The sequence below is a fragment of the Acanthisitta chloris genome, unplaced genomic scaffold, assembly GCF_000695815.1.
Source record: "Acanthisitta chloris isolate BGI_N310 unplaced genomic scaffold, ASM69581v1 scaffold13358, whole genome shotgun sequence".
Classification (NCBI taxonomy): Eukaryota; Metazoa; Chordata; class Aves; order Passeriformes; family Acanthisittidae; genus Acanthisitta; species Acanthisitta chloris.
The window spans coordinates 1,362-16,078 of NW_008687650.1; the positions used below are offsets into that span (position 1 = coordinate 1,362).

General features: G+C 41.1%; 1 protein-coding gene across 1 annotated transcript in view; it reads left to right on the plus strand.

The window, feature by feature from the left end:
* Window positions 1-782: 782 nt before the first annotated feature.
* The window catches only part of LOC103807946 (otoancorin-like), a gene marked incomplete at both ends in the record, with an annotated part of 21,023 nt that continues 7,088 nt past the window's right edge, over window positions 783-14,717 (plus strand). The window contains 12 exons of the mRNA XM_009080699.1: window positions 783-906; window positions 1,274-1,489; window positions 2,359-2,526; window positions 2,844-2,984; window positions 3,599-3,654; window positions 4,017-4,134; window positions 4,630-4,703; window positions 5,884-6,019; window positions 7,210-7,400; window positions 8,786-8,879; window positions 10,008-10,137; window positions 13,031-13,218. Of these exons, the coding sequence (XP_009078947.1) occupies window positions 783-906; window positions 1,274-1,489; window positions 2,359-2,526; window positions 2,844-2,984; window positions 3,599-3,654; window positions 4,017-4,134; window positions 4,630-4,703; window positions 5,884-6,019; window positions 7,210-7,400; window positions 8,786-8,879; window positions 10,008-10,137; window positions 13,031-13,218 (1,636 nt within the window). The remainder of the gene's footprint in view (window positions 907-1,273; window positions 1,490-2,358; window positions 2,527-2,843; window positions 2,985-3,598; window positions 3,655-4,016; window positions 4,135-4,629; window positions 4,704-5,883; window positions 6,020-7,209; window positions 7,401-8,785; window positions 8,880-10,007; window positions 10,138-13,030; window positions 13,219-14,717) is intronic.

Genomic DNA, 14,717 nt, shown 5'->3' on the forward strand with positions numbered 1-14,717 from the left:
AAGGCCTAAGTCAGAAGGCCACGTACAACAGGCACTTCCCCTTGGTGGTGTGACTGCTTCTCTCCACCAGCTATGTGCACTTTAGAGATTAATGGAAATGCTGACTTAAATACTACAGTATGGGTACTGTTGAAGAAAAATGAGCTCCACATCTGTCTTCAACACTGCCTTGCAGACAGCTGTGCTGGCACAACTGGGGCAGTGATCCTCAGCATGTTTTCTTCTAACTGGTGTTGAACTGGACAGGTCTCCCTCCATTGACCAGTCATATGTTTGATGTGTAATACAGCAGGCTTTGTTTGAACCTGAACCAATAAAGAGGCTGTGTAATGCTCTAGCTGCTGCTCTGAAACACAAGTTATGTTGCTTGTGAAATCCAAGCAGGATTTAGAGTGCAAAACATCTAAGCAATCCAGATAAGAACTCAGCAATCTACTACTAGAGACTTCTAGAGCCCTCCATCCTTTTCAAGATTGTACTGCCAAGGGGAGTGAAGTCATTAACTGGGAGAATCCAGCCATGGGCAGATGGAACCAGGAAAGTTAAATTTTCATCAGCACAAGCGATCTGGGTAGAGTTCAGCTGCATACAGAGGACAGTGCATGTGTCTCACACACCAGTTTCAGGCTGTGCAAGTATTAAAGACTGCAGTTTTAGGCACTAGTGACAAACAGAAATAACTCAAGTCCTGAGCACAAGGAGAGTGTGCCATAGTGTATTTCCATTTCCTAAGGCTGACACCTTTTATGTCACAAGTTAGCTAATGTATTTCTTCTCTGCAGGCTGGGTTTATTGGTTTGCTTTTATGATGACCTGGAACAGATGGATGCAGCTGTGGCCCGAGCTTTGCTTCATCAAATGATTAAATGCAATCAACTGAGAGGTTTCCAGGCAGAGGTTCACAAGGTGGGTACAGTGGGTACAGTGCTTGTTCTTCTTACCTAATCCCATAAACACATAAGGAGAGACGTCTGTCTTAAATAAGGAAAGAAATGAGTGAAAAATTGCTGGGATCTAAGAAATAAGGGGAAATAGCTCTTGAGAATGCAAAGAATAGAAGCCTATTTTGGGTGCTCATTTTTTTCTCAGTCTCTTTCCTCCTGTTCCATATTCCTTTCACAACTGTGGTTCTATTTTTGAAATTTTATGAAGTGTGTGATGATGGAGTATTTGCCAATGTCTATTCCAGAGACTCCAGTTAATGTTTTGGGTGATAATGGAAATTGGTTTTGGCAGATCTTTCTTTCCCATCTGCTCTTTTTGTTTGATTTAGCTCAAATCTCAACTCCTGAACATTGCCACACAAAACCAGACATTGAACGACACCCTCGGATCTCTGTCAGATGCTGTGGTTGGACTAACTTCAAGTCAGCTGGAATCTCTGTCACCTGAAGCAGTACATAATGCTATTGCAACACTAAACCAAGTCTCTGGGTGGGCAAAAAGCCAAGTTATGATTTTATCCAGTAAATACCTCTCTGGTGAAAAGGTACCTCTGATAACAGCTTTCTTACCTCTGTTTTTAAAAGGGAAATGGCTTTTTCTCAATGATAACCATAGATATTGAGAAATTTGGTCCAAGACTTCTGTTTAGTTAGTGATCTGAAAAATGTGTTTAAATCAGATGAAAACATCTAAGACTGTACCTCCCAAAGTCATTCTCTGGTAACAGAGGGAATGTATATTTGGGAGCTATATATATTGTTTTTTCAGTGTCACTGCCCTAAGCAGAATTTGCATGACCAGAGATCCCAGATTGTATACTGAAATACAGAGTAATGGGAGGAATCAGGGTCCTTGCTGAAGTTTCAGTCGAAGAAACTTCTGAGAAACTTCGTATATTTGTTCCCTGACCAAAGGGATATTCCATCCCATAACACATCATGCTCAGTATATAAGGTGGGAAGAAGAAGGAGGAAGGAGGAACATCTGGAGTGATGGTGTTTGTCTTCCCAAGGAACCATTACTGGTGATGGGCCCTGCTCTCCTGGAGATGCTGAACACCTCCTGCCCATGGGAAGCTCTGAATTAATTCCTTGTTTTGCTTTGCTTGTGTGTGCAGCTTTTGCTTTCCCTGTTAAACTGTCTTTATCTCAACCCATGAGTTTTTCTAGCTTTTACCCTACTGATTCTCTCCCCCATCCCGTTGGTGGGAGGGTGTGTGAGTGGCTGTGTGGTTCTTGGTTGCTAGCTGGGGTTAAACCATGACAACAGAACATAAAGTGCCTCCCTAGACAAGAAGTGTATAAAGTACTCAGCAATAATAGCTTTGATTTATTTATTGACTTTTACTTTTAAATATATCTGCTGTTCCCAAGCCAGAAAACTTCCTGTTTGTTTGTGCTGTTATCTCTGCAGGTTTTATCATTTTATAACGTCAGTCAGATGGGTGTGTTGGTAACTGGTATCAGCACCCAGACATTCTACAGCATGAACCCAAGGGAGCTCTCTCAGATCATTCGGGGCACAACATCCCACTACTTGTCTGACTTATCACCTGCACAGCAACAAGGGATCCTCAGGAAGGTGATTACAAACTCCAGTGTGTAGCAGGTTCTCTCTGCACAAGAACACAATAACCAGGTGTGCAGAGCATGATTTAAAACGTTGTCGCCGAGATTTGTGCTTTAGCTCAATGGTTAATATTTCTAATTTTTTTTTTTCTGCACACCAAGTATATTTTTAACTCTCTTTCTTGCTTATTTCCGTTGCATTTTTAATACTGACATGTTTTTCCTTTATCCTCTTAAGGGAAATATTACACAGAATAGAAAGAAGGGTAAATCCTGTAAATCTGAGCATCAGTTCTGAAATGCCATGTATTTCTGTGTTCCTCTTTTTAGATAGCTGCATCTGGAGATTTTTCTTCCTCAGTCAAAGATATACAAGGAGCTTTCTTTAAAGAACTATCTCTTCCTGGTTTATGGAAGCAGACTGGATATAATTCTTCAATGATGAAAGAGAAAGAACTAAGAAGGAGCCAGGTAAAATCATTACGCAGTTCCCATTCCACTGCAGTTTAGTATAATGGAAGAACTGGAAAAATAAAAAAAACCCAGCACATATTGGTGTTCAAGAAACATAGATAAAGGGAAGGAACTGCCCCAAATATATCTAGACATAACCAACCAGAGGATATTGGAGCCTAGGCAGCATTATGAGACAATGCTATGGACAAGGAAGCATTAATATGCTGAATTTAAGTCCCCAAGATTCTGCCACATCAATTTTCTCTTTCTAGTACTTTATACTAGACATTTGCAGGTACAGTCAGTCCTTTGACTCTGTCCAGGGAGATGAAAGGTTGGATCAGATCATCTCCAGAGGTCCCTTCAAACCTAAGTTACTTGGTAGTTATGGACCATGGACAGGTTTAACATCATCCCATAATGCCAGTTAGCAATGTCTTGTCTTGTGAAGAAGAAATTCAGCACAGGATGAACCAAGTTTTTGGTTGGCCAAGGGGGATCATAGAAATGCCTTAAGAGTACTTAAGAGAGCTAAATGTGCAAACACCTTGAGGTAGATAATGAATTGTATATTGTAATACACCTGGATTAACTAAACTTAACTCTAAATATGGTGAGTTTTATTTCAGGCTTTGTACCTGTATGAATTACTGTCTCAGAAAAACTATCCCGATGACCTTCTAAGGTATGGGTTGTAGTCTGTTTTTAAATGGGGTTTAAGACTAGTATTGTGATGAGAGAAACTTTGAGGTAAACAATGTGTGGTTATTTTGTACTATCTTAAGCTTATTCATTCCTGAATACCACAGGATAAATCACCTTCCTCATGAAAAAGGAAACCAGGAACAAAGCAGGGGTTTGGGTATTTTAAGGCTCAGTTTGGTTTTCGATTTGTTTGCATTTTTATTTTCAGTAGCCTTTCAATTGCAAGAAATGGGAAAGAGAGGTAGTCAAGAAACTGTATCCAATCTTAGGATATGGGTGTGGGGAGTAAGGACTGGATCCTGCTTAAATATTCAAAAGATTGAAATTTGCTTTCCCTATCAGCACAGGACAGCTTGTGAGAGGAGTAACTTGTCAACTCATTGAAAGTATGGGCACAGACATATTTTTAAACAGCTTTAAATTCTTTGAAATGAATCTTCATCTGCTTTCTCCATATCAGGTAAAACCCAAACCAGACTTTGTGTCCATAATTACTGCCCAATATCCAAACTGTAGGTAAATTAAAATGTGGTTAACTCTGTTTTCTTTTTTTGTTTTCTCAAAATCTTGTGACAAAATTTAGCATATTTTATCGAAGTCTTTTATGTGTGAATTTGTCTGTTATCAGGCTTCATTTTGACAATTTCACTTGTCACTTACAAATTGCAAGAAATTCCTACAGTCCTTCTGACTTGTTAATTCGTGAGTAATCCATTTGGAAATACATAGAAGTTTCAAAAACATACAAATCCTCTCATGCACCCAAATATAGGATGTTTCATCTCTGATGTCTACAAAAGAAAACTCTAAAACAAGCCACAGAAAATTGCTCTCTGAAGATAACATGCAGAGTTTTATATGTGCTAATTTATATGTGCTGCAATAAGCAAGTCATATTTTTATTCTTCCTCAAAATTGCCAGATGTTTAAGATCCTAAATTTTTGTTGCTTTTAGGTTAATTGTTTGGCTTGGAAGTTTTGGAAAGTCTCCAATGCATCTATTCCTCCCTTCCTCTTACTGGTGCTTCCGTGAGTTACATCTTACTGTATCTTAAGTTCTGAGAACTTCTTAAATAATCTCTTCAGTCTTAGGAAAACTGATGATTCAAACAAATGGCAATTTATCAAAAGTGACTGCTGCCTGTAGGCATCAAATGAAAGCTGGTAATATATAGTGTCTTTTAGGATAGCCTATTTTTGTCACAATTGTGGACTTTTTTTCCACCTAAGTTGTGAGACTTGGTTTGCATATTTGTTTAGGGGCTTTTTGGGAGTGGATATGTAAGGCAAAACCATTGGGGACTGCTGAAACATATTGCTCTGTATGGTTACAAACAGTGGGTTTTAAGACATTTTTGTAAGTTAGCAAAACTTTTCAGTAACAGCTCTTTTCCTTAGAAAACAAAAATTGTACGTTTACAAGAAAATTGTAACACTTGTTAACTCGTCCTTTTCTTTCTTTCTATGTGCTTAAAGGGATAAAAAAGAATGAGAGCTATTCATTTCTTGGAATATTTTTAACTGAAAAAAGTAAGAAAATAGAAGTATTCTGTTTGCAAAGACAGTAATATAATAATAGAAGCACTTTAATACAAGGCTTTCTACAAACTGCAGCACCAAGTTGTTTGGCCAACAATTGCATGTGGCTTGCTCAGGGCTGTCAGAAGTCACTGGTGCTGCTGCTTACAGACCTGGTAAGACTGTGCAGCTGTGGGCTCTGGCTTTATTTGCACAGGCTGCTTGCCATGCTGGGTGAAAAGGATCATCATTTTGTTTAATTTGGCAGGTTTTTTGTACTTTGATAAAAAGAAAGCCTACTATAAAGCTCCTTGTTGTCTTTAGCCCACCCTCCACATCTTCATTCATCAAAGAATTATTCCTAATGAAAAGGAGAAAGGGGAAGGTTTCTGAACTGTAGACAGTCTTGTTTCATGTGATGTTAAAGCATCTGGGAGCACTTTCATCCACTTGCAGCTATTTATAACTCTTAGCCATTTTTTGAAGTTTGGTTCATGTGCTGATGAACTGGAAGAAGATGGACATTAAAGTAAGTGTGGATGAACTGCAATTTTTCTGGCCTGTCTGGTTTATAATTTTGCAAGTCCAGCCTTGTGTCTTAATATTTCCCTCATCGCATATTTTATGGGGATGGTTTTGGGTGTATGAAGGTCAGGTTTCCATTCTGAGACCATTTGAATTCTTTCTGCAGTTCTGAGTACCTGGAGTATGTTTCAGGCCCTTTGTGTGTCCCTTTCATTGAAAGTCTGGGGAAGACTGAAATGGACCTTTTGATTCCAAGCCATCACAAAAGGAACGCTGTCCTGCACAAAGTACAGGAGTGCTTGGTGGGTATGGCTGGGGAGGGGTCAGCAGTGGAGAGGGAGCTGCAGAACAAGTCTCTCCCTTTATTGTCATGTGATGCATCATGAAGTTGTCCTCCCTACTTGTACCCTCTGGTCTGCATGCACATGCTCATGGTCTCCTGTGCACAGAGAGCAACCTGAGACACAGGCTCTCCTGCTCTGTGCAGTGAAACCACTGCTGATGGGCTCTGAGCTGAGGCTATCACCTAGCTCAGAGGAGTTCTTAGTGCCAAGGCCCCAGGCAACCTGCTGTAGCTGACCTGCTTTGAGCAGGGGGTGGCCTGGGTGATCTCTAGAGGTCCCTTCCAAACTCAGCCATTCTGTGGTTCTGTCTGCATGTACCACAGAGGTGTCAGTCACCATCTAGATAGGTTTCTGACTTACCCACCTGTATTCTTTTGAGGTTTTTTTCACATACTGTTTCAATTTTATTGTTCACTGCTTAAGTAAACCTTTTTTATAGCTTCCTTAACAACTTTCCTTGACTCCATGCATGTTACAAAGTGTTCCTATGAACAGAGAACTGGCCAGGACAGCCTGGAGCTGACCCATTAGCACCTGGAGCTGTTCCTCTGGCTCCAAGCAGTGCCAGTCCTGCAGAGCTGTGCATGGCACAGGAAGCTCCACGGGAGAGGTGGTGCTACCAGGAGGATTTGTGACTTGTGCTGTCTCAGAGCTGCAGTACTCACCAGTTTTTAGGGGAAACTAGTTCTTTGATGTAGCTGTGGCTATTCCTGCCCTTACACATACTACCAGCTGTATAATCCCTAGTGTTTTGGCAGCTGCTTGAAAAAGCCCTCAGAGCTCAGCTTTCTGCAGCAAGAGCTTGTGGCCTTTTTGCTGCAAGGGCCAGGTGAGGGCTGTGCTGCTAGGCAGAACTGCACCACCTCTGCAGGTCTTGGGTGGTCATACTTTTTGTGTGAGTTCAGTATGGAATAAAGGATACATTGGAAGCTCTGAGAGGTACTTACTAAATATCACCAGCTGCATTGGTAAAAGCAAAAAATATAAAGCAATCTCGGCAGAAATTGTAGATTAAGTTGCCAGTGCAAACTGTTGTGTCTTTGTTCCTTAAAGGGTCATAGAGCTTAAATGAGTTGTGATGCAGCTGAGTGATACAGGGCAAAAGCCAAGGTTAGCTCTGCCAACAAGGTAAATGCTTCTTGTTTCAGAATGGCTCCATTGCTGATGAATATGATGTTGACCTACTTGGAAATCTAATCTGCCACTTACCTCCAGCTTTTCTACATAGCAGAGTGTCCCTGAAGGCAATGGAAACAGCCCTTCATCAATTCAAACTCTGCCAACAGCTCAGCCATGAGCAGAAGACTGAAATTAAATACAAAGTCCTTGAGTTATATGGGTAAGGTATTAGATATACCACTTTGCTCATGCTGATGGTTAGACCATGCAAATACCAACCATTGGCTTTGCCCAGGTGAACTGCAGTGAAAACAGCACAAAGCAGCTTCTGTCACCAGCCAAAAGCTTGGGGTCTTGTCCACCAGAATGACATTTCTGCTCTTGTTTGTAACATGATCACTGTGGAACAGAATCCACTCCGAGGGGCACCCTGCATGACTAAAGTCCCAGAGGACTTAGTTTGAGGAGGGGCAGGCAAACAGACTCACTGGCCTGGCAAGAGAAAGGGTGCTACAGGCAGAGAATGGCACAGGAATGCAAAGAATGAGAAGATGGAAGTGGGATACTAGGTGTGTAAGAAGACTGCAAGCACCTGTGGCAGTAGGAGAAACTAGAGAAGAAGCAGAGGGATAGAAAGTTCAAGCACCTGAAGCAACAAAGCAGGGAGTGTGTTGGGTGTCACTAATGACTCAGATTAGGAGGGTGATTGGAGCCACTCTGGGGATCAGTCACCCAAAAGTCAAAGCCATCCTCTATCTGGAAGGATATACAGTTTCTCCCTTCCATTGTCTCTCAGAAGTATCTTGCATATGAAAAGAGAGAGTTAATGCATAGTTTCTAACCATCCCTTCAGACCCAAAGTCTGTCTCTTGATCCATCTAATCGTGTTAGATGCTTGTTCAGCATTTTTCTGGTGATAGAATAGCTGTATTTTCCACCAGATCTCATCCCTGCATTGATCTTGATACAAATCAATTTTATTGACTCATGGCACACTGTGCTAAGTAAGATTTTATTTTACTTTATTTTACTTTGAAAATATTTATCTAGTAAAATATCCTCATAGTGGAGCAACAAAGCAAAGAAAGTTTTCTGTGGGAACATGAACTGCTAACAGATTTACTACTCTCTGCTCCAGGCTCTTTCAGGCTGAAAATTACATATCCAAGGGCTTTATTAACTCACCCACCAAGTGGGTTGACTAACATTTGTCAGGTTTGTGTGACATTTCTACTTCTCTTCTGATAGCATTTTGCACACTACTGCTGCAGTATGAACCTGACAGAAAATGGTAAATTTTCTTTTAAAAAAAGAATGTTTTCTCCTAGCTGGAACACTGTATTGCAGAGAATACTCTGACTATTGAGGGGCAGCTCCATTACTGCCATGTCTGAAGGCTTTGTCTGAGTATATTGAGAGTTCCACTAATGACCACAGCACAGGGAGATGAGAAAATGAAATCTGATGCTAATAACAATGAATCATCACGTTGGCATAGAAGTGTCTGTGCTTCCTATATGATGAAGTATAATAAAAACCTTGAAGTCTTATAATTTTGATTGTAAACATTCTTCATTAGTATAATTTTTCAAAATATTTCTTCAGCTCCTCAAACAACTGGACAGCAGAAACAACATTAGATGTTGGACCATTCATAGCTCTGCTGACAAAAGAGGAATTAAATATCCTTGCTGAAAAGGTATGCTTTTATTAAAGCTTTTAAATTGGTAAAGGTATATTAGATTTTGGATTTGTGGATGTCATAATGCAGTCTGAATTATGTAACCTGAATGCTAAACTAGCTAAATAATTCTCTTGGCAAGGAACCCTGTGTTAATGTTTCACATATTCTTGACTCCATCAAAACTTCTGAGATTTCCTCTTGCAAGTAATGTTAGTATAAACAATTATTTTTACATGTGCAATAGTAATTGTACATTGTCACATAGGAAAAAAAATGTGCCGTTTATAGTGACACAGACTGCAACATTTTTAGTACTTTACACCTTACGGTGTTCTTTCCTCCATTCCTCTGCCTTCCAGCCATAAAAGTTATGTTTCTTATCCTGTTATTAATGGGATCAGGCTGATCAAATTATCATTTCCCCATGTGGCCCTTTGCCCTAGGACCAGTGCAGCACACGCCACCGATAGCCTCAGCTCTGCACTTTGTAGTTGCTTTGCCCTTGTTAGTTCTTATAGTCTTATAATTTTATGTATAGGAGTAAACTATACTGGAATGAGGAATTGATTCTTCAGCAGAAATATGTGAGCACTGTCAGCAACTTTCCTCCTGGAGATAATGCTTATAATTGACCAAATAGTATAGGACTCTTCAAAGGAAAGGAAGGTGTCTAGCAGGGTGGAGGAAAGAGGTCAGAAAAGCCTAAAGAAGTCAAACATGTTCAAGTTATTTCTCATCATTTAATTGGGTCCCTATCCTCAATTCTTATACTTACCTGGCAAATTTAAGTCAGACAAAATAAAACACATACTAAACTGGTGGAGCTCATTGCTCCAGGAGGCTCTGGACACAGACTCCAATCAGGCAGTGCTCAAGTGTTGCTAGAAGCCAAGAGGGCATACAAGAGGGAAAATCACTCAGAATTTGCTTTGTTCCTAATTTTTTCCCCTCAAACATATGCTGTTGACCTTTCAGTAGCAGCCAATTTACTCTCCTCTTCTGAAACATCTGCACAATAGGAAGGAGGCTGAGCTGCTCCTAACCCCTACTTTGCTGAGGTCTGCACAAATCTTTCTCAGCAAATTGATTGGTTTTAAAAGGGAGAGAAAGAAATCCTATTTATTCTTTTTTTGCCTTTTGAAGTTCCCAGATATCATTTTACAAATAGCAAAGACAATTGGACCAGGTTCTTCAGCTGAAGAGCTTCAATCAACTGTGTTTGAGTCTATCTCCAATGCCACTGCCAACATGGGATCGTCTCTCACCACACCTGGTCAGTGTTTCACTGCTATCTGTGCAAAGTGCCAGACTTACAGTGGTGCCATTTTGGGCTGTGGTGGTGCAATTCAGACAGACTTTGTTTCACTTTGTCATCGAATGCATTCTGAGAAGCTGAACAATAAAAAGTAAAGCACTGAGTAACTTAAAGGGGTTCAGGTTCTTAGCTTAAACAGTGAGTCCTCGTTCTGTTGCCTCTAGTTGCATTGACTAATTGCTGAAACACTAAATTTCATTACAGGATTGCATGGTTAAGCATCTCATGGAATGTTACTGAGTGCACAAAGGAAAAAGATGATTTGAATTAAAGGGGTTTGTTTATTTTCACTTTCCTTTGTAATCTGAGTGAAAACCCTTGAATTAAAAACCTGTGAAGGTGACAAGTTTCTGTTGTGCCAAAAGATTGCACATAGTTAATCCTTTGCCAGACAGGAGCATATGGTGACTCGTCTGTTCTGAAATCTCACAGTGGTGACACTGTGATTTTTCTGTCCAAATGGACAAAGTTTCTTACCATCTAAAAGGTATTTTAATTAGCAACCAAACTAATTTATTAGTATTGAAGCTCTGTTACCAAACACAGTCTTACCAGCTCCACATAACTGACACGGTGGTTTCAATAAGGAATGAGGTTTTATGGCTGATTGGTAAATCATTAGAAAATTAGATCTTATGAAAATGGTTCTAGAATAACACTGATGCCACCAACCTGCTATTTTGCATTTCCCACAGTCAGGTGTGAGCTAATATTAATAACAGTAGCAATCACCAGTGACAGAGTTCTTACATCTGTGTCTCCACAAAGATAAAACGAAAGTGTTTCTTAAGACAAGATGGAACATGCAAGGCAAAACTTGTGAATTGTGTGTCTGAAATGCTACCAGAAAGCAGTGGCAGTGCTGGAGAAAGAATTCAGGTTTCTCACCTCCACCACTGGGATGTTATAATCTATATATAACATGGCTTTCATCACACTAAATGGATAGCAAAAGGAAAAGTGAAGTCAGATATCTAATTAGTATTTCCCTCTGTAATCACACCAATGGACCTGGTATGTTACAAATCATAAAATCAATGTTCTTTCCAAGGACACGAAGTCTTAGGTTTTCATGACGTGGGGAAGGGAGCTGCACTGTGCCTGGATGGGCAGTATTTACATGAGAAAAGCTGACCTTCTGCAGCAGGGGAAAGGGAAACAATGCACAAGAGGGAGGTGGAAAGGGAGAGCAGAACATCAGCTGGCACAGTGGAAGCTGAACAGCATTTTCGTTTGCTCAACAGATTCAGTCTTTTCAGTGTTCTACCCACTACTGCAGCTTCCTTTGATGCAAATAAATCCCTCCTCTGCCTCCTTTCAAAGTACAAATCTACTTTGTACATTCTCGCTTTAATTTATTTAGCTGGGGGAGCTTAGCTCAGGCACAGCATCTGTGAAATTCATGCTTTTTACTGGTAATGACCATATCTGAAGACATGTAGGGATTATTTGGTTTAGATAATTATTTAATAAGGTTTTTCTAAATTAGTGACAGGAGAGAGAGCAGTAAACAACCACATTAGGATTCTAATTTCTGTTTTCCATCAACATTAGAGGTAGATTATGCCAACAAAGACCAGGATTTGTTAAAACACACAATGGAAACTGTCTGGTCTGATCATGCATAGGGCCAGAACCTGACTGTAAATAAGATTTTTAAAGGCAGTTTGTCTGTCCAAACAGTTCTGTGCTAAGTGAACAACCCTCTCTAGATCCTGACATTTTAACAGCAGGCTTGACATAAAGAACAAGCCCTGTGCTCCTCTGACACATCCAGCTTCTGTCTTCACCTTGTTTAAATGTCAGGCAAGTCCTACAAGACATACATCTTTGTCAGGGCATTTCAGGGTAAAGGGACCTCTCATGTCTGTTACTTTCCCACTGAGCTGGATTCACTGTTTGAACGTGGAGTTTATTCAGCTGCAGCATTTTTTGGTGATGAAGCTATATGGAGACTTCCACCAAGGTTATCCCAAAGATTTGCATTTCACTCTCAGTGAAGCAAGGCTCCCAGCAAATGGTGGGTTTACCTCAGAGTAAGCCCTTGCCTGGGTTTTGATGCCTTTAGGGAATTAGACTTGAAGGAAACTTGCAAGATGCTGGTTATTCTTATTGCATGTGGCCAGATGTTAGTTTTGTTGTGGCATCCTGTATTGTAACTGCTCTGAAATGTATGTCTGCTCTTACTCTCTTTTCCAGCATGAACTTCCCCTGGAGTACAAAGAATAACACCAATTTCTTGCAAGTTAGGCAAATTCTAGTTTTATATCCAGGACATTAACAATGTAAATATTAAAATAAAATATTTAATTGCAAAAGAATTGATTTATCAATATCACATGATCAGCAGTTAATTATAAGTCTGTTGCTCTCTTAAATATCTATGTTGCTTTGATAGACAGGCTGAGAAAGCTGAGGCTGTTCAGCCTGGAGAAGAGAAGGTTGAGTAGAGACCTCATAGCAACCTTCCAGGGTCTGAAGGGCCTACAGGGGAGCTGGAGAGGAACTCTTTGTTAGGAGCTGCAGTGATAGGACAAGGGGCAATGGACACAAATTGAAAGAGGGGAAATTTAGGTTAGGTATTAGGGAAAAGTGTTTTCCTGTGAGGGTGCTGAGACACTGTCCCAGGTTGCCCAGGGAGGCTGTGGCTGCCCCAACCCTGGCAGTGTTCACAGCCAGGTTGGATGAGCCTTGAGCAACCTGCTCTGGTGGGAGGTGTCCCTGCCCAGGGCAGGGGGTTGGGACTAGATGATCTGTAAGATCCATTCCAACCCCTAAAATTCTGTGAGTCTGTGATTTATTTTTTTCAGTCTCCTTGACGAAAACTTGCTATTTGACTTCTTTTTTTCAGATTGCCTGGGAACCAGAGCTCCTTCTTCAGATGAAATTGTTAAATTAGCAGAAGCAAATGTGTTTTGGTCAGTTCAGGAACTGAAGTGCATGGATCCAGGGACCTTTGACAAAAATGTGGAACTTCTTGGGACTGTCTCAGGTTTTAACAGCTCCCAGCTTACTGCCTTGAAGGAAAAAGCCAAGCAGGTAACTATCCTGTCTGTGAAGGAGAATTAAATCTGTAATTTGATTTGCTGTTATTGAACTATGCAGTTCTAAAATAACTGTGCTATGTCAATGTCACTACTGCTGCAAGAATATGGTTTATTGGAAAAATAATGTGGGATGGTGATAGAAGACTATTGCTCTTGTTTGAGAATCAACAGGCAAGTAGTTGTGAGTTATTGGCAGCTGAAAAAGTTAAGTGGTTTTACTTTCTAATTGCTTTTCTACTTGCTTCTCACTTTTCTTCATAAATGAAAAATCAGCAAGCAGTACCTCAGGCTGTGGATTGCCCAAGTGAGAATTAAGCTTGACCTGTTAAACCGTCTACATCGATGTTAAATATAGTTCACAGTGGTGTAAAACCAAACTGACTGAAAGAATCTGTTATTAGCTGAGTAAGCTCATTCTCCCACCTTCTTGTCACAGGCAGGGACAGACACATCAGTGGGAAGTTTTAGGGAGGAAAAAACCCACCTACATTTAGTCTGTACCAGGAGCACACTTGGGCAGACAGCTGTGCTGGGTGCAGCTCATCACACCGAGTCTGGGGCAGAGCATCAGCACACTGTCTGGGCTCTGCCAGCACTGCCTTGGCCAGCAGTGGGCTGGGAGAGAAGTCAGACCTTGCTCCATCCCTGTTGTTGACATTGCACTCCTCCCTCAGGGTGACCTGCTCTGGCTGCTTTGTGGTTGCCTGCACTGCCAGGGAACAGGCAATGTCCCAAACATACTTTTGGTACAGCAAGGAAAAGCCTTAGGGTGCAGTAAACTGAGTTGTTTTGGCAGCATAAAACCCAGAGGTGAAGAGGTTATGATCCCCAGCCTGTCTTCAGCTTCCTGTCGCCAGCATCTGCTGGAGGTTATCTGCTCTCTGCTTCCATCTCTGCATGGCTACTCTGTAATCCCATTCTGTCAAGATGATCCAACATTTTAAAAGTCCTTTTTAAGCTCCATCAGATCATTCTGACAGAGTGAGGTTGGGAAGCTCTACAAGTGCAATTGGCTGCAAGTAGCACAAGTGCAGAGGTTTGGAGATCTGAGGCCTGTGACCTCTGCAGGAAGGCAGGAGCAGGAGACAACATGGGCCTGGGCAGCATCTCCCTAAACCAGCAGCTGCAGCCACAGCAGTGGAGCTTACCATGGATTTTGGGTAGATAAGGCTAACAGTGCAGTTTTAGCAGTGAATCTCAGCTCCTAAAACTGCAGGTGGTTGAAGAGAAGTGGCACTGAGCAGATTTCCTAAAGTAGATGGTGACTCTCTGCAGTTGTCTCTGCTGCCTTGTTGCAGCAGGACACCAGCCCACTGCAGCAAATGCATTCTTCTAAGACAGCTTCCCTCGGGTCGGCACAGAGACATGTTGGTAGGAACAGGGGAAAAAACATAATCCTAGAAGAAAATAAAAACAGTGCTCCCCTGAGACAGAGGGAACTAAAATATTTTACAGCAGTGCAACATATTGGTGCATACAGAATGGTATCTG